Here is a 19,197-nt window from a genome sequence, read left to right on the forward strand (position 1 = left end):
TCAACACAGCTGCAGACGGAGTGTGTGGAATGTGTTCACGTAGATGAGACAGTGCAGAGCCAGAGGGCAGAGGATCTGGGGCCTGGGTACTGGTGCAGATGCCTGGGCTCAGACCCGCCTGGAGCCACATGGACCTGGGACCTGGGCACTGGTGCAGATGCCTGGGCTCAGACCATCCTGGAGCCACATGGACCTGGGGCCTGGGCACTGGTGCAGATGCCTGGGATCAGACCAGCCTGGAGCCAGGTGGACCTGGGGCCTGGGCATGGTGCAGATGCCTGGGCTCAGACCAGCCTGGAGCCACATGAACCTGGGAAGGTCATGCAATCCTGTGTCCTCGGGTCTCTGCACTGTCACTTGAGCAGTGACGTGTGCCTCCTTGCTGGTGTCCTGAGACTGAATGTAATCAGATGCAGGTGAAGCCTCAGGGTAAAGAGCTTGGCTCAGTATAAATGAGCACGGGCTTCAATTTTAAGCATCTGGGAGGAAAATCCACACACTGGCCAGTGGCTGCCTCCCGGGAGGGAGCTGGGTGGCTGAAGACAGGGAGGGTGAAGGGTCCCTCTGCTCCTCTGCTGTCTGTGGTGATCTGCAGCTTATGTGGAACATTTGCATCATGCTTGTGATCCCCAAGTCGACCCTGTGAGAAGCACAGAGTAGAGAGATTTCACAGCTGAGGACTTTGCATTTACAAGGAGGGACAAGCCAGAGCTGCCAGACCTGGGACAGTGATGTAGCTGCTTTCCTGAGGACAGACACCTGAATTCCAAGACCTTCATCCTTCTCTGAACCACGAATTCCCTCCATGCTCTTTCTGAAACACAGCAGAGATTTCAGCGGGGAGAACAGCTGTCACCTTAGAAGAGGTGGCTGAGCCAAGCAGGCTCAGGTCCTTGACCAGCCTTCTGTCTCTGGGCTTCAGTCCCTGAGCCAAATGAGATGCAGTCCACATCAAAGCAGCTCCTCTGGAGGATGGGATGAAGTTTAGATGTGGGGCCACACTTCAGCAAGGCCACACACCAGCTGCCTTGTGGGGACCTTCCTGGTGATGAGTACAGCACTCTGGGTTCAGTGTCCACCTGGCTCTCCAACTGAATCAGAACTCAGGACATTCCAAACCAACTGCCACTGTCAAGAGTCCCTTCCCTCCCACTGACCAAGGCTGGGCAAGCAGTTCCTGGTGATTCTGTGCTAAGTGGCCCTGGGCTGCTGTTTCTGTGGTATGAAGTAGGTCTGTGTCCTCACTGTCTCACTGAACCTGGGCTGAGATCTGTGTGCAGCCTGGACCACGTCCTGCTGTTGATGGACACGGGCTGGGGCTGCTCTGAGTGTGCCCTTCCTGCTCACCTCTCCCTCACCACGGGTGTGCCTGTAGACCCTCACCCCACTGAGACCCCTCGGCGGGAGGAGGCACAGTTCATTCTTCTCCTGGAGGGACCCTTAGGAGCCACAGACTGTCATCCCTAATTCAGAACTGTCCCTGAGCACCCAGGAGCACCCAGGTCCTCCATCCCTCTCTCACAAAGTGTCCTTTCTTTAAACTGATGGGACAGCCTCTAATCCACACTCTTCCACTACTGAGCAGGAGTGGTTGAGAGGGTATAGGATAGGATATTTAATTCTAGGGGAAAGCACTGCATGGATTTTCATAAGGAGAAGAGTTAGTTGGTTATTCTGTTATTTATTCAAAACATTTTAATTTCTTGATGTGCTGAAAGATATGCTACAAAATCTACATAAATCTAGGTAGACATCATCATTCAGAATGACAAAGCACAAAACTCAAATTATGTAACATTATGTAACACATATTAAAGTAAATAAAATTATCTATGATGTAGTTATTAAATTATATGTACATTCCAGGAGCTTTGCCAATGAATGATGCCCACAGTGCCTTGGCATGGCGGGACACAGCTGTAATCCCAAGTGCATGGTGGGACACAGCTGTAATCCCAAGTGCATGTGGGACACAGCTGTAATCCCAAGGGCATGGTGGGACACAGCTGTAATCCCAAATGCATGTGGGACATAGCTGTAATCCCAAGGGCATGGCGTGACATAGCTGTAATCCCAAGGGCATGGTGGGACAGACCTGTAATCCCAAGTGCATGGCGGGACATATGTGTAATCCCAAGTGCATGGTGGGACACACCTGTAATCCCAAGTACATGGTGGGACACACCTGTAATCCCAAGTGCATGGTGGGACACACCTGTAATCCCGAGTGCATGGTGGGACACACCTGTAATCCCGAGTGCATGGTGGGACACACCTGTAATCCCGAGTGCATGGTGGGACACACCTGTAATCCCAAGTGCATGGTGGGACACAGCTGAAATCCCAAGTGCGTGGTGGGACACACCTGTAATCCCAAGTGCATGGTGGGACACATGTAATCCCAAGTGCATGGTGGGACAGAACTGGAATCCCAAGTGCGTGGTGGGACACACCTGTAATCCCAAGTGCATGGTGGGACACATGTAATCCCAAGGGCATGGTGGGACAGAACTGTAATCCCAAGTGCATGGTGGGACACACCTGTAATCCCAAGTGCATGGTGGGACAGACCTGTAATCCCAAGTGCATGGCGGGACATAGCTGTAATCCCAAGTGCATGGTGGGACAGACCTGTAATACCAAGTGCATGGCGGGACATATGTGTAATCCCAAAGGCATGGTGGGACACACTTGTAATCCCAAGTGCATGATGGGACACACCTGTAATCCCAAGTGCTTGGTGGGACACACCTGTAATCCCGAGTGCATGGTGGGACACACCTGTAATCCCAAGTGCATGGTGGGACACATGTAATCCCAAGGGCATGGTGGGACAGACCTGGAATCCCAACTGCATGGTGGGACACACCTGTAATCCCAAGTGCATGGTGGGACACACCTGTAATCCCAAGTGCATGGTGGGACAGACCTGTAATCCCAAGGGCATGGTGGGACAGACCTGTAATCTCAAGGGCATGGTGGGACACACCTATAATCCCAAGAGCATGGTGGAGCACAGCTGTAATCCCAAGTGCCTGGAAGATTAAAGCATGAAGTTCACAAACTTGAGTCCAACCTGGGTGACTCAGCAAGACCATGTCTCAAACAACATTTTAAAACAAGACCTGAGGAGTGTGGTTTAGGATTAGAATTCTTGCCTAGCATGCATGAGGCCCTGGGTTCAATCCCAGCACCACTAAAAAAATGTCAGTGCCTAAAATTGTGTCATTATTGCAGAATTCTGTGATCACATTAGGAGCCATGGAATTATACAATGTGTTTGTAAATTCCAGGGTAATAGGAAATATGTATTAATAGCACTATTCAAGAGTGAATGACTATTTTCAGTTTTGAATGAGAACAGTTTTATTTAAAGGTATGCTAATGGTGTCCATTAGATTTGTTTAAAACACTTTCACAGTTATTTCCAAATCCCACTCCTCCTCACTGCTTGATGTCTCTTTTTCTATTTTCCCAACCTGGGAAGCACCAAGCTGTTGCTGGGAGGATACGATCACAGTCATTTTATAGACAGGAAGACTGCGGGGAGGGCAGAGCTGGGAGCCCTCTCCTTCCAGGTAAGCTGGAAGCTCTGTGCCCTGCAGCCAGCAGCTGCCAGGTAGGTGATCCTCCCACAGAGCATCAGGGAAAGACTCTGGCCCAGTGCGAGCAACGTGCCACCTGGGCTGTTTCCCAAACCTGTAAATTCCCAATTCTTTAATTTTTATGTCACAGAATAATGAAGAAAGGAAAAATTCTGTTTGTCATCTCCTTAACAAAGAGTATGACTAAACAAACAACATTTAAAACAAAAGCAATACAACAAACTCAGTATGATTATTCTTCGTGCAGTAATACTCAGTGGTCCTGATCAGAGTCCAGGCAGAACAGATGGAGGAGGAGGACCTGCCAGGGCAGGTGGCAGTGGGGCTCCCGCTGTGCTCTGCAGCTTCTCAGAGGACCCCTCAGTTTCTCACCCAGGCCTGCACCTCTGGAGGCCTGGGTTTTGCAATGGGTAAGCGAAGCTTCTGGAGACATCCATGGGGTCCCTCAGGATTATCCTAGAGAAAAACAAGCAAGTACAACATGTGGGAAACAGCTCTTATTTCAACAGACCCTGGCAGGTCCTCGTCCACGGAGCTCTGAGCGTGGTGAAGAGTGATCGCAGACCCTGCTAAGAGCTGGAGGAACCCCTCAGACAGAGAGGGGAAGGTGAGCCTAAGAAGTGATGTGTAATTCCCTAAGGCAAGCAAGAGAGGGTGGAGACGCAGGAAGACCTTCAGAAAGCACAGGTGTCCACACGCTCAGCTCTAGCCCATCGCCACAGCTGGGAAGCTGCAGACCACCAATGCCCTGCCAGCAGGCCCAGCTGTGCAGAAGGGATTTGCACAGGAATGGACTTCAGAGAGTTCAATAGCTGATATATAAATCAGGGATGTTTGATTCCCTCTGACACACACATGCAAATGCCTAATGGTAGTATTGACTAAATGCCACAATTTCTTTGAATTATTATTTCGGTCTTGAGGAAAAATTTCAGAATGTTGATAAAATTTCCATAAATTGATGAAAGGGGCATTTGCTTGCCTTCCTTCCTTCCTTCCTTGGAGTTAAGTAGTCTAGAAGCTTGGTGTACGTAGGGGAATAACTCGTATGCATGGAACGGAGAATATTTTGTAGAATGTGGAGGAAGAAGCTGGAGTTGGAGGATGAATCACAACCCACCAAGATCAGACTAGATTAGCTGAGATTATGTGGCAGGAGCAGGGTCATTTGTAATTGACGGACAGCTCACTAATCAGAACTCAGTTGATGTACAGGTAATAATCAATGAACAGACATAGCAGGTGAATGGGTAGATTTGAACTGAAGCCAGTGGACTTGATTATTGGGAAGGAAAGTTTCAGTTTGCAATAAATCTGTTTTTGGAGAAGTGGAACATCAAGATTTAAAATCACCAAACCAAGACAGGCACACCAAGTTCCTACATGGAAACCAAATGCAAGCTGTACATTACCTTCTCCAAAACCAAAATAGGTGCTTTCTGTCTCTTGTCTTCTGCATTTAACTTGTTCTTTTTCTGTACTGTTCTGCAGAGGATGGCACAGGTGATATAGCTGGACAGAGACCAGACAGAACATTAGTGATGGGAAAACATTTACCACAGTGCAATGCTTCATTTATTTATTGATTTATTGTATCCTACAAACAAATCAAACAGCATAGAAGGGCATAGATAAAAAAGAAAGGTCTGCTGTCATGCCCGATCACCACACCACACCACACCACACCATGATATTTAATTCCTTCTGCTTATCAGCGATTACATATTCAGAAACCCCGTCCTCATGGTTTCTTGAATTTCTCTTTTAAACTGGAACCAAGTACTTATCAGTCCTGTTAAGACATTTCACTCTGGGATTTTTCTTTAGTGTATCAGACAAAAACACAAGAACTTTCTCTCAAATGACCTTTGTTAGATTTAATCTATTTTGGAGTTTTCTCATTTCACAGTGTATTAAGTGACAGATAACCATCAATTAGGTAAATTGTGTAACTGGTACTTTAGAGAGATTTCTCCCTAAAATTAATATGAATTGTGGCTATTTCTAAAGGCATAATATATATAATAAGTGTCATATATTAGATAACCTATGTTAACACAAATTAAAATCCAGGCAATGTCTGGCTGTGCCCTTTCCCTCAGGACCTGATACTCAGTGTGAGCAGATGATAACAGATCATTCGGGTGACCTTGGTAAGATGACTTGGGTTGCTCTCTGCTTCAGGTTCCATGATCCATTTTCAATACCCAGAAGTCATCTGAATGTGCACTGCCTTGGAGATTGACTGGTAGGTATGAAAACATAAAGAAAGAGTTGTGGGGTCTCTCGGCCCAGCTGAGACCCACCGATCAGCTGAGGAGGATGAGGCGACGGAGTTGAAGAAAGACCTCCGGAGACCAGTTTAGAGAACCCGATCTACTTTATTGTCACATAGGCAGGCTTATACCTCAAGCAGTCGCTAGGCAGAAAGTCTGAGAGTTGCATGAACTAATGGGCTCACAACATGCACAGGAATTACAACAAATGGGTTAAAAGGTCACTGGCAGAAAAACAAGAGGAAAGGAGCATGCTGAGGGTGGAAGGGGGGCTAGGTTACCATAGTGACAGGGCTGGGTGGGTTAGTGTGCCAACCACAGTGTGCAGGCTCAGTGTGCCGAGCCCCGAGATCCTCGCACACAGGCAGCGTAAACCTTCTTCCACCTCACATTCCGAACAGTTATACACTGGTTTTGTAAACAGTATTTGCATTAAAATCAACTACTTTTTGCAGATATGCTTTAATGACTCCCCCGAAGATCCTCTTATTGAAACTGTCAGGTGGATCTGCTTTAAGATTTTCTTCTTGTCTTAAACAATATATAAAATACATATTTTCATAAATTTTATTATCAAAAGTGACATAGGCTATTATTTGGAAAGTTATCTATACTTAAGCACATTATGAGTATTTCTCAAAGTTATAAATAGAACTCACATGTTTAATAGCTGCAAAATAACTCACTGTACTATTTTGTACAATCTCTAAAGAGATCTAAAATAATGTCCTCATTATTCTATTAGACACTCTTCAGAAGAGGAAATGGTCTTCCATTTATAATCTTTGACTACTTTTCCAAATATTTCCTTACATGGGTGACACAGTCAGACTGTGGTGAAGTGGTTCTGCACAGAGAGTAAGGCTCGGTCCGGATGCAGAGGGATCGACTGTCCATTCCAGTGGCTTCTGGTTTGCGGCAATGACCCTGCTCCACTGGACAAGAGCAGGTCTGCTTTCCCAGGAGCCAAGGTCAGCCCAACATGGAGTTCACGGGCACTTGCTCACTTGGCTGAAGACTCTGCCCAGCACCCAGCTGTGTTTTCAGTTCCATAGGAGGTCTGGCCATGTTTGACTCACCCACCACCATCCGTGAGCCCGGGAACATGGATGTGAGTGTGACCAGCGTCTGAGGGCAAGAATCCTGGCTCCAGGGCTCCCAAGACCAGGTTCTGCCATGTATCCCAAGGTGCCAATCAAAGAGACGAGCAGGGAAGGGCCTGAGTCGGTACAGCTCTGCTGGGAAGGCAAGGGGGTCGTCTCCTCAGCCCTGTCAGCAGCGGAGGGAACAGACAAGAACCTCACAGGGCTGACGAGAGGCATTCACAGGTACCCTGCTGGTGACCCTGGTCTGGTAGCCGTCTTCTCGGGTTGTTCCCGCTGGGCCCTGTCTATGGTAAGAAAGGTGCTGTTGCCGGGACAGTTTCAACTCTCATCACAAGAAATGTGTCCATGGGATTCGTTGTTCTGGAATCCATGACTGCAGGACAGACTGCCTCAGGGCGAAGGAGACAGACAGAGCGGAGGCAGGAGCATCCCTCAAGCTTCTGTCCTGCTTTTGTCACCGTGAGCAGGCACAAACGAAGGGTCGGTGACGTCAGCAAGAGCAGCCTCTAAGTTCTTTGTTGCAAGAGCACAAAGTTGAAAGCACCACACAGAGGTGGCCCAAAGGGCCTGTGGCGTGACCCTAGTTCCATGGCTGGATCTACCATTTAGGCTGAACACTTTCCCCAGTTCCAATTTCCTAAGAGGAAGTGGTGCTGGATCACTTAGCACCTCTAACTTTCCTATGAAAACCTAGCTACACTTTTCTGCCGCATCTTGCTAATGGTATCCAATGTGAAACCTAGGGATGTGGAGAAGAAAAACACATGCTCTCCATGGTTTCTCCGGAACACAAGAGAGGATGGAAGCATATCATCACGAATATCTGTGACGAGGCTCCATGTGACCAACAATCCTAACTAACTGCAGAGGAAGCTGGGTCAGGATTATGGAGAGTGCTAGTTAATGGGCACTTGTTTCCCAACCCCTCTCACCTCCAAAGCAATGGTTATTTGCCCCATAACAAATAGAACCCTTCACAGTTAAAAGCTTAGGCTTTGAATTTCTGAAGAACTCATGATTCACTTTTTTCCAGAACCAAATTTAGATAAAGGAGGAATGTTTTCAGTTGCTACTCAAAGAAAGGATATCTGGATCCTCAAAACCCCTGGGAGTCTGTGTGGGCATTCCCTGCAGGGTTTACAAAGCATCCGTCACTCTCAGATGTGACATCCCTAAATGTTCCCTGCACTCTACCAAGGGACAGTTTCTAATGTCATTATGAAGCCATCAAATATGTTCAGGGTATAGAATATCAACTGGACATCTGGGGACATTCTCTGCATGAGCTGGAGTCAGAGAAGAACTGGAATCGGTGGAACAAAGAAAGGACAAGCATTGTTCTCAGGACCCTGGTGCCACCTATGCGTGCACGTCCCTGAGGTGCCAGGCCTCTGATGGGAGGGACGCTGAGGTCCACTCTGCAGGACTGGCCAGGCACCCATTGCCAGCACGGCCCACACCACTCACGGTGCACCTGGGTACCCTGGGTCCTGCGTGCAGGTCTCCACGCTCAGAGTCCGTCCTTCCCCATGCCACAGGCCACTCCATGGCGGGCCCTCGCCCTCCTCAGCGCGCCCACCACGTCCCTGTTGCGCATGCTGTAGATGAGCGGGTTCAGCAGGGGCGTGAGGATGGTGTAGAAGGCGGAGAAGACCTTGTCTTTGAGGGGCGTGTGGTAGGACTGGGGAAGCATATAGGTGTACAAGGCGGCCCCGTAGAACAGGGTCACCACCATCATGTGTGACGAGCAGGTGGCAAAGGCCTTCCTCTTCCCCTCCGATGACCTCATCTGATGCACCGTGAGGAGGATCTGGGCGTAGGAGGCCACCACCACGGAGAAAGGGGCCAGCAGCATCACCACGCAGCAGACGTACATCACCATTTCGTAGGCGGCCTTGTCCCCACAGGCCAGCCGCAGCATGGTGGGCGCCTCGCAGAAGAAGTGCTCAATCTTGTGGGAGGCGCAGAAGGGGAGAGTCATGGTGATGGGTGTGAGGAGGAAACTGTCCAGAGCACCACCGGACCAGGAGCTGGCCAGGATGAGCCAGCAGACGCGGCGGCTCATGAGGGTGGGGTAGTGCAGCGGGCGGCAGATGGCCACGTAGCGGTCGTAGGCCATGAGCCCCAGCAGGAAGAACTCGGCGCCCACAAGGCCCATGTAGAGAAAGTACTGGGCGGTGCAGGCAGCGAAGGAGATGGTCCCCTTGCCCACCAGGTGGTCCACCAGCGTCTTGGGCACTGTGGTGGAGATGTACAGCATGTCGATGAGCGACAGGTGGCTGAGCAGGAAGTACATGGGCGTGTGCAGCTGGGGGTCCACCTGGATCAGGAGGATCATGGCGCCGTTGGCCGTCAGCGCTGTGAAGAAGATGATGGAGATGACAGCGAAGAGGAGGCCTGAGGCTCTGCCGTGAGGGAAGAGCCCCGCCAGTGTGAAGTCGCTGGAGGAGGTCCTGTTCCCATCCATGGGGCTGTGTTTGACCTGGGGCACAGAGAGAGACGCGGGGGCTGGTGAGCGTCAGAGCCGACTGCCTGCGTGGCAAGCGCTGGGACGCTACGCTCATCTGCATAACCGGCATCAGGCGCTTTTTGGTGAGCCGGATTTGCAGTTGCCTCCCGCTGAAGAGCAACTAGAAAGTTTGGTTCCCATGGAATGCAGCCAGTGGACACTGGACAATTGCCGTTCAGTGTGGGAAAGTTTAGTTATTATGGCAGAATGCCAGGGATCCAGAAAGGGCAAGGGCGCTTCCCTTGGAGAGGGTTCCGATTATTTAAGATGTGTATAGAACTGCTGGACATTGATTCAATCAAATAGCCAAATAGTTTAGTCGGACATTTGACCAGATTGGGAATTTCTGTCACAATTTTAAAGCTGATCTGCCTCATCTGCAAATAGCCGTGAAGCGGTAGACACAGCTAGAAGCCTCGGTGAGCTCAGTGAAGGGGGCGGCCTCCTCTGTCTGGTCCTTGGCCTGGCCGCTGGCTCCTCCTCTTCACTCATTCTCAGTTTCGCACTCACGCTCACGGCAAGCCTGCATTTATGAGGCACTGCTGGCGATGGCGCACTGAGTGGTGGAGAAGGTTCCCTGCACCGTAGGTCCTTGTTACCGGAGAAAGAGAGCAGGCAGTAGCCAGGGCATGTGCCTCCCACGGCACCAGCAAGGGCTGTGGGGCAGCTGGCCTTGGACAGGGAGGGACTGCACGGAACAGCCCCGGGGGGACGGGGCAGGTGCCCTGAAGGGCGAGAGGTGACCCTGAGGCTCAGAGCTTAATGGAGCTGGGACGGCAGGAACACGACAGGCCGTGCAGGACGCGCCAGCACCAGGGGACAGTGAGGTGCCAGTGGGCAGCTCTTCTAGGCAGGTGGCAGGGCAAGGGGGTGAGAGCCACTTTAAAAGTGCTGCGAGCAGAACAAGTCGCAGTTCTAAAGTCGTGACCGCCTGTTTAACTTTCACCAGCCTGTTTATTCTGCTCTGTTAAACAGTGTCCCTTTGGTACATCAGAGTCCAGTACGTTTCTATCCATCTTACGTCCTCTGGTTCTTACAGGTTTGGGTCTGACCTTGGTCAAGGCTGGGCCTCCTGTCCCGTGACCGTTCTTCCCACCCCTTTTCCCTTTGGCAAGACTGCGGGCTTATGGGCCACAAGCTCCAGAGATGGTGACTGTGAAAGTGTCTGAAGGACCTCGGAGACCAGGGGGCACCAGGGACCCTCCCAGTCCCAGAAAGAGAGTGGGCAGCCAGGTCATGGGTGGCGCAGGCGCATCTCGAGTGTATAATGACAATAAGAGTGTATAATGACTTTAAAAAATGCCTCGGGCTGGGCAAAGGTGATTTGGAGGGGACCCCAGGGGCCACGGGCAACAAAGGACCTCAACACCGCAAATGGCAAACAGGCCAGTGGAAAAGGCGCAGCGTCCTTGATGCGCCGGGAAACGCAGATGGAACTGTCTCGCGGTGCTGCCTCGCCCGGCAGAACAGCTCTGACCTAGAGTCAGCGCTGCGGGGACACAGTGGAGGCCTGCATGCCTGCAGTGGGAGAAGGCCAGGAGCGCGGAGGAGAGCCCCCTGTCCCTCACAGGACCCCAAGGCAACCTGACCGCGAGGAGCCAGCGGACAGCGGGACTGTGGAGCCTGGACAGAAGGAAAACTGTTTACCCGCACAACCCAAGAGGCGCTGGTCTGCGGCAACCTGGAACCTGCAGGAACCTGAGGGATGTCAAGAGAAACCACACGAGTCAGGCAAAAGGGACCGCTACCTGGAGACATCCTGCGCAGACCCGAGGCTGACCTCCCAGGAGCGGGGGTGGTGCTGCCCAGAGGCGGGGCTGCGTGATCCGCAGACGCCAAGTACCAGCCGCTGCCCAGAGCGTGTTCTGGAGAGCCGCCGGGCTGATGGCTGGCCGCAAGTGCAGTGCGTTGCCCAACAGCGGGAGAGGGTTTGGTCACCCCACCCCAGAGAAAAGGAAAATGCTTGGTGAGGTGGAGGGGGAATTCCCTGATATTATCCTTACACAGCACGCATGTACCAAACCTTCTCCCCTCGCCTAGTTCACAGGTACAATTGTATATTAATTAATATAAAGCATAGAGTAGTAGATTAAATTCATGATGTCAGTAATGTATGGATCAAAAAGGAAGACAGTCTGAGATACACTGGGGTGAGCAGTCAGATGTGTCCCAATGTTTGTGCAGAAACACTAGTCTTGATTTTGTGAATCCCCAGAAGAAAGAAGAGGGAAGAAAGTATGTAACATTACTGCTAGCGAACACTGAACTTATTTAAAATGCATGCCAAAATACAGACACTTTTGGCAAAACTGCATATTCAAGGAGCTCATTTCAGCTGAGTGCGTGCGAGCATACATGTGTGCCCAGCCGGGTCTGCAGAGGCAGCTGGCAACCCCAAGAGCCAGACACAGGCACAGCAGCGTGAGCTGAGGTTCTGGAAAGTTCCTTGCCCACGGCTCCACCACTCACCACCAGCCAACTGCTAGCTGGGCATTGCTCCAGAGCCTCAGCCCCAGTGTCCCCTCTTGGCCGAAGTGGAAGGGAACACAATCAGTTTCTACATGCTCACCAAGAGTCCACCACCATTTTCTCAGTGAAATATCAGAAACAGTAGGTTTTCACTTACAACTCCAACAAAAAGCCACGTGGATAAGAATAATTCTGCAGAACACTAACACGATTAATGGTATTAAAATGCAAGACCAGGATGCATGTATGTGTGTGCGTGCACATGTGAGTTCTAAAAGCTTGGAAAATGTGAAAGAAGCAGTGTGGACGAACAGAGTTCAGGAGATTTAAGAAGGCACACAGTAAGATTAGATAGGAAACAGTTATGTTAATCACAGCTGCACCATATACAGGATGAACAACCCCTTTTAACTCGTAGGTTCACTCTTCAAAGAAAGCCAAAGTAAAAAGGTACAAAATGGAAAGGAAAGAAGATGCAAAACTAAGAACAACTGAAACACAGAGTGTCATCTAAGGTAATGTTATGAATGGAGCAGGGAATAGTTCTGCAATTTGAGTTTTAAATAAAAACACATTATATCCTCAATGACATTGGTTCCCATAGCACAATTTTTTCACAAAAATGTATTACTGCTTTAAAATAAAATAGCAGGTTTACACCTAAGTCAGAGAGGTCTAGCTACATGAACACACACTGAAACACCACCTAGGGCAAAGGAGATTGCAACTGCAGGAACCTAACTACCTCCTGTGACAACTCCCAGGTGTGTGGAGCTCGGCAGTGCAGCCACCGCAGAAATACTGGGTGAAGCCAGCGAGATCCAACCCCGTGCTGCAGAAAGTGTCCACACCCAGACCCCACGAGCAGCGGAGGTCTGACCACAGGTACGAGCAGAAGAGCAGGGTACTTACAGGATGGAACGCCATTTCAACTTCACACGAATGCAGTCAAACTCAGTGAAAATGACAGACTACATGACGTGTGCATGTGTGCATGTCACATGTAGTAGAGGTAACACACATATATACACGTATGAACAGCCTACTTGCCCGGAACATGGTAAATAACTGATCCAGATTTGGAAAAACGGGCCTTTTTGCAGAAGCAGGATTGAACACAGAGGTGCTCTATCCTAAGCTACGTCCTCAGCCATTTTTTTTTTTTTTTACTTTGAGACAGGGTTTCACTCTATTACTCAGCCTGGCCTCGAACTTGTGATTCTCCTGCCTCAGCCTTTTGAGCAGCTGGGAGTTTATAGTCCTGCATCTCCGTGCCTGACAGAAAAATTGAAAAATTTTGATAGAGATATTCTCCCTCAAAATTTTTAGAAATTGAGAAAGCATCCTCTAAGATCTTCCAAAAGAAAACTTCAGAAGTGTTGCAGTATGCAGAAAGATCAGGAAGTGATTCCCACTTATTTTATAATCCTGTAGCGTTTCCAAAAGATAATACCTCCCATAAATATGAACCTTCACTTTAAGGTTTATGACTGTTTCCTAAGTGAACCCCAGAGATTAATCCCATCAGTAAGCGGCTCAGACAAACCCACTTCCCAGTTCCTTCAGCAGTGCTGAGGATTTCGTGAGCAGAGATGGAAGTCCTGAATGTGGTTTGTGGGGACTGGTTACTCAGTGCTCTGCTGCCCAGTGTCAGTCCTGGCTCTCGCCTCCTGCGAGGGAGCCTGGTCTCAGTTCCCCCGTGTGCTGACTGCGGTTCTGCTCACACATTCCCTGCAGGAACCTGGTCTCAGTTCCCCTGTGTGCTGACTGCGGTTCTGCTCACACATTCCCTGCAGGAACCTGGTCTCAGTTCCCCCGTGTGCTGACTGCGGTTTTGCTCACACATTCCCTGCAGGAACCTAGTCTCAGTTCCCCCATGTGCTGACTGTGGTTCTGCTCACACATTCCCTGCAGGAACCCGCTCTACTGTCAACAGCGCCTCAAGTGCACTTCGTCCACAAGCACTTGTTGACACCCTCGACCAGGTGGGACAGAGCATTTCTACATAACAACAGCAAAAACAGAAAACAAGAAAACAATAAGTAGCGGATAACTCACTGAACTAGGGGGAATTATAAAGTAGCAAAATGCAATCTTAATAAAAGTACCTACAGGAATTTTCCTAATGTAAAATGATTCTAAATTTGTTCTGAACAGTCCAGCATGTATTAATTGTGCCAGAAGATTTAAAAACTGACTTCAACCCTGTGGGTCCCTGGAAGATCCAGAGGACACTTAACAGAGAAAGATTCTGAAAACGGGAGAGAAAAGAGTATCTGGAAGTGAAGATCCTGCCCCGTCCCAACATACACGCAGGTGCCGCACTCAGGTTAGAGGAGGATTCCAGCTCAGGAAAACGGACCTCACAATTCCTATGCGAAGACACCAGTGCTGGAGCTTAGAGGTAAGGAACGAGACTTGCAAACACATGATCATCAGGACAAGAGCCTCAAACACTTAAGCACAAGAACTAAATGCCCTTAAAACCTCGTGCAGGGTTTGAATCTCTTTAACAAAGACGTGTGTTATTTTGCAAGGAGAAAAATATGTTTAGAGAATCAGAGTATCGTTTAAGATTTTCAACATGAGGAGTGGTCAGTACTGCCAGTGTGATATGGATTCAACTTCCCTGGAAATGTTTGTCCATACTCATCAAACATATTTGCAAAGCATCTATGCATCAGCCACTATTATGAGTTAATCATAAGGAAATAGTGTGAAGACGAGTATATGAAAAGACATCAAGTAAATCATTGCTATTGTAGCGAAAACAAACTAGAAACATTCAAAGATGGACATTACCAACTCGACTAGATCAAACCTTCCTGCGCACCCCTGATGAGGCTCAGGCTTAGTTGCTCCCTCCTGTAAACGTGTGTGCAATCTATTTTTGGGTAGAAACCTCTCTACAAACCCATATATGCAAAGAGAAGTTACAGTGACCTGCACTTTGTCCATCAAGACGTGAACAGAGATAGGAAAGGATGAGCTGGAGGGCAGAAAGTGGCTTTGTCACCCGGAGGACGGAGGGGGAAGCTGCAGAGGTGGGCCACCGACAGGTGACACCAGGCCTGTGCAGAGAGGGATGCGTGAAAGGCGAAACCAGTGACAGCCAGCCTGCCCGTGGGCAGCTCTCAGAAGCCACAGCCTTGGAAGGCAGCCTCCGGGGCTTCCGTTTGCTGCCCTCTCAGCCTGTTCCCCTGAACACTCGCAGGAGACCTGGGCTGAAAGGCACACATGGCGGAAGCAGATGCTCATGAGTGTTGGAAGATGGTCACTGACCTGGGCTGTGAGCTTCCACTTCAGCACGGGGCTCGCAGCTCCAGGGAGCCTGGGAGGAGGGTTTAAATAGCCAGAGGGTGGCGTCACAGCCTGCCTGGGACGCCTCGGAGCCGCGCCTCCTGGGATCAGCAGGGCAGCCATTGAACTGGCTCTGGAGTTGGTCCTGAGGACCTGACCGCAGATTGCTTAATGGCAAGCCAGGACCATGCTCTGAAGTGAGCGATTGCCACCTTCTCTGCAGTCATTTTTTCTTTTAATTAGCAGCCTGAGAACAGCTGTTTAGTGGGTGGCTCTCCTTCCTGCCTCTCTTCCCCGGAGGCTAAATTACTGATTGGGGAAATCACCCAGGGCAGGGAGGCCAAGTGCTTCCTGTGGCTGCTCAACAGTTGGCGCAGCAGCAACCAGGATCCCTGAGCCCTGCGTCTCCCTTTCCCACCACAGCTTCCCAGACCCAGCACTCACCACCCAATAACCATGACATGAGCGTTTGCAGTCACCAATCCAGCAAAGGCTACTCCAAGTCATTTATTTTTCATATAAAGCTTAGATCTGTCTGTTTCTTCCTCTGTAAAGAGTATTGTTGGCATTTTGATGGAGACTGCATTGAATTTGTAGATTGTTTTCAGTAATATGTCTATTTTGATGATATTAATTCTAACTATCCACCAACATGATAGGTCTTTTTTATCTTCTTAAGATCTTCTGCGATTTCTTCAGTGGCTTACAATTTTCATTGTGGAGGTCTTTCACCCCCTTAGATAAATTCCTAAGTATTTTGTTATTTTCAAAGCTATTATGAATGGTGTGGGTGTCTCGATTTCCTGGTCAGTGGAGTCATTGTTGGAGTGCAGAAAGCTCTAGATTCCTGTATGCTGAGCTTGTATACTGCATGTGCTAAACTCGGTTATCAGAACTAGATCTTCTGGAGGGGTTTTTTGGTTCCTTTAGATACAGAATCATGTGATCAGCAAACACATGATTTGACTTCTTTTCCTAATTTTTTCTTTTGCCTAATTGCTCTCGCTAGAATTTCAAAGACTATTGAATAGGAGTGGTGAGAGTGGACATCCTTGTCTGGTTCTGATTTTAGAGGAAATACTTCCAGTTTTCTCCATTCAGTGAGTTGACTTTGGGTTTATTATACACAGGTTTTATGACATTGTGGTAAATTCCTTCCATCCCTAGTTTCTTCAGTATCTTTAACATGAATGGGCACTGAATTTCGCCAAGGTCATCTTCAGATGATCATCTCATGTTTTACCTTGATTCTGTTTGTGGGGTGGATTACATTTATCGATTTATGCATATTGAATCAACTGAGATGACTCCAGCCTGACATGGTGTACAACCATTTTGTCTTGGAGTGTGGTTTGCTAATATTTTAACAATTTTCCGTCTGTGTTTTCCAGTAATATTGGTCTATAATTTTCTTTCCTTGACGAGTCTTTTTTCTGGTTTTGGTATCTGGGTATGGAGATACCGTGACAAAATTCAGCGCCCATTCATGTTAAAAACACCGAAGAAACTAGGGATGGAAGGAATTTACCACAACATTATTAAGCCTGTATGTAATAAACCCAAAGCCAACATGGTACTGAATGGAGAAAACTCAAAGTATTTCCTCTAAAATCAGGACCAAGGGAAGGATGTCCATCTAGTCCCAGGCTCTTCTTTGCTGGGAGGTTTTTATTATCGCTTCAATCTCCTTTTTGATATTAGCTTGTTACATTTTCTATATCCTCTTGGTTCAATTTAGGATCATATGTGTTTAACATTTTTTTCAATATCAAATAGATTTTTCCATTTTATGGGAATATAAGTTTTCAAAATAGTCCCTAATGAGCCTTTGGATTTCACAAATGTCCTTGGTGATATCTCCTCACTCATTTGTAATTTTGCTGATTTGGGTCTTCTATCCCTTTCCTTTTTTGTTAGCTTGACAAAGGATTTATCAATCTTGTTTGTTTTCAAAGTACTAAGTCTCTGTTGCATTAATTCTTTATATTGCTTTTTTATTCTCTACCTTATTAATTTCATCTGTGATTTTAATTATTTCCTGTCTTCTACTGATTTTGAAATTCATTTCAGTCTTTCTAAGATCTTGAAAAGTATCATTAGATGGTTTACTTGTGTTCTTTTAATTTTTTTTTAACATGGGCACTTAATACTATAGACTTAATCTTTGGTACTGCCTTCAGAATATCCCACAGATTTGGATATGCTTATGTTATATTACTGTTATCATTTGATTCTAGGAATAGTTTTCTTGCTTTTGATTTCTAATTTTAGACATATATCTATTTGTATGTATATATGTACTAAATTCCGCTGTCTATAGATATCTGTTAACATCTGTTTGACCTACAGTATCATTCAGATCAGAAGTGACTTTATTGGTTTTATTTCTGGATGACCTCTCTCTTATTGTGAGGGGTGTGTTGAAATCACCAGGAATTATTTTACTGGGGTCTGTCTGGCACTTAACGTCAAGAAGTGGTATTTTGTCGTTCTGCGGTTAAGTGCAGTGACACTGCAGGCATAGGTATTTTCTATCCTTGTGACTTGTTGTATCTATCTCTTTAATCGTACATAGTGGCCATCTTGTCTCTTCTGATTAATTTCTTCTTGAAATCTGCTTTGTCAAATATGAGAATGGTTACACCTGTTTTATGGGCTCCATTTGCAAATCATGACTTTCCTACCCACTTATTTTCAGTCTGTGGATATCACTTAAAGTGTTATTATTAGTGCATTATATCTGTACATATTATTGAAGTTCATTTTGGCATAATCATAGATGCGTGGAATATGATTTGCTCTGTTGAGGTTCCCAGTACTTCCTGATTCTCTCCCCTTCTCCTTCCCACTCTCCATTTTTCTACTCCACTGCTTTTTATTCATCGTTTTTCATTAATTGGTGATTGTGTGTGTGTGTGTGTGTGTGTGTGTGTTGTGTGTGCATATCTCCCTCTATGTATGAAATTCACTCTGATCTGTTCGTGCACACGAGCATCATCGATAGCACTATTTGGTCAATTTCTTTTCACCATTCCTCCCTTTTCCCATCCCTCTTCACTCACCCTCAACCCAATTCCTCTATGCCACTGGTCTCCCTTCTATTTTTTCATGGAATTCTCCCTGCTTTTTTCCCTTATTTTGGTCTAGCTTCTGTGTATGAGAGAAGACATTTGACCCTTGATTTTCTGGGTCTGGCCCACTTGCTTTAGTCCTATCCATCTAGAAAATGCCCTGATTTCTTTCTTCTTCATGGTTGATTAAAACTCCATTGCGTATATATACCACACTTTTTGTCCATTCATCTGTCGACAGGCACTGGGTTGGTTCCACAATGTGGCTATTGTGAACAGCTCTTCTATAAGCATTAATGTGCCTGTATCACTGCAGCATGCTAATGTTAGTTCTTCAGGATGGAGACCAAGGAGTGTCCTGCGGGGTCATATGATGATTCCAGTCCTAGTCTTTCGAGGACCCTCCAAACCACTCTCAGAAGAGTTTGCAGTGATTTACTGCCCCACCAATAATACATGAGTATGCCAATTTCCCACATTGCCATCAGCATTTATTATTAATTGTATTCTTTTTGTTGTTGTTGTTGTTTTGCAATGCTGGGGATTAAACCCAGGGCTTGGTGCTTGCAAGGCAAGCACTCTACCAACTGAGCTATCTCTCCAGCCGTATGCTTTTGTTTATACTGGGGGTTGAACTCAGGGGCACTCAATCACTGAGCCACATCTCCAGCCCTATGTTGCATTTTATTTAGAGACAGGGTCTCACTGAGTTGCTGAGTGCCTCCCTGTTGCTGAGGCTGGCTTTGAACTTGCGATCCTCCTGCCTCGGCCTCCTGAGCTGCTGGGATAACAGGTGTGTGCCACGTTGCCCGGCTATTAATTATATTTTTGATGAATGTAATCATAACTGGAGGGAAATGA

General features: G+C 47.7%; 1 protein-coding gene across 1 annotated transcript; it reads right to left on the minus strand.

The window, feature by feature from the left end:
- Window positions 1-1,103: 1,103 nt before the first annotated feature.
- On the minus strand, window positions 1,104-9,454 carry LOC124973381 (olfactory receptor 2T6-like). The gene is made up of 2 exons (XM_047537333.1): window positions 8,549-9,454; window positions 1,104-1,121 (listed from the first exon to the last, which is right to left on the minus strand). Exons 1-2 carry the CDS (start codon window positions 9,452-9,454, stop codon window positions 1,104-1,106), a joined length of 924 nt encoding a protein of 307 aa, XP_047393289.1.
- Between the last annotated feature and the right edge of the window lie 9,743 nt (window positions 9,455-19,197).

Source organism: Sciurus carolinensis, assembly GCF_902686445.1.
Source record: "Sciurus carolinensis chromosome 19 unlocalized genomic scaffold, mSciCar1.2 SUPER_34, whole genome shotgun sequence".
Lineage (NCBI taxonomy): Eukaryota > Metazoa > Chordata > Mammalia > Rodentia > Sciuridae > Sciurus > Sciurus carolinensis.

Bases quoted from the DNA above. Each gene is read 5' to 3' on its own strand.
- LOC124973381 (XM_047537333.1), bottom strand. From the start codon at position 9,454: ATGGATGGGAACAGGACCTCCTCCAGCGACTTCACACTGGCGGGGCTC.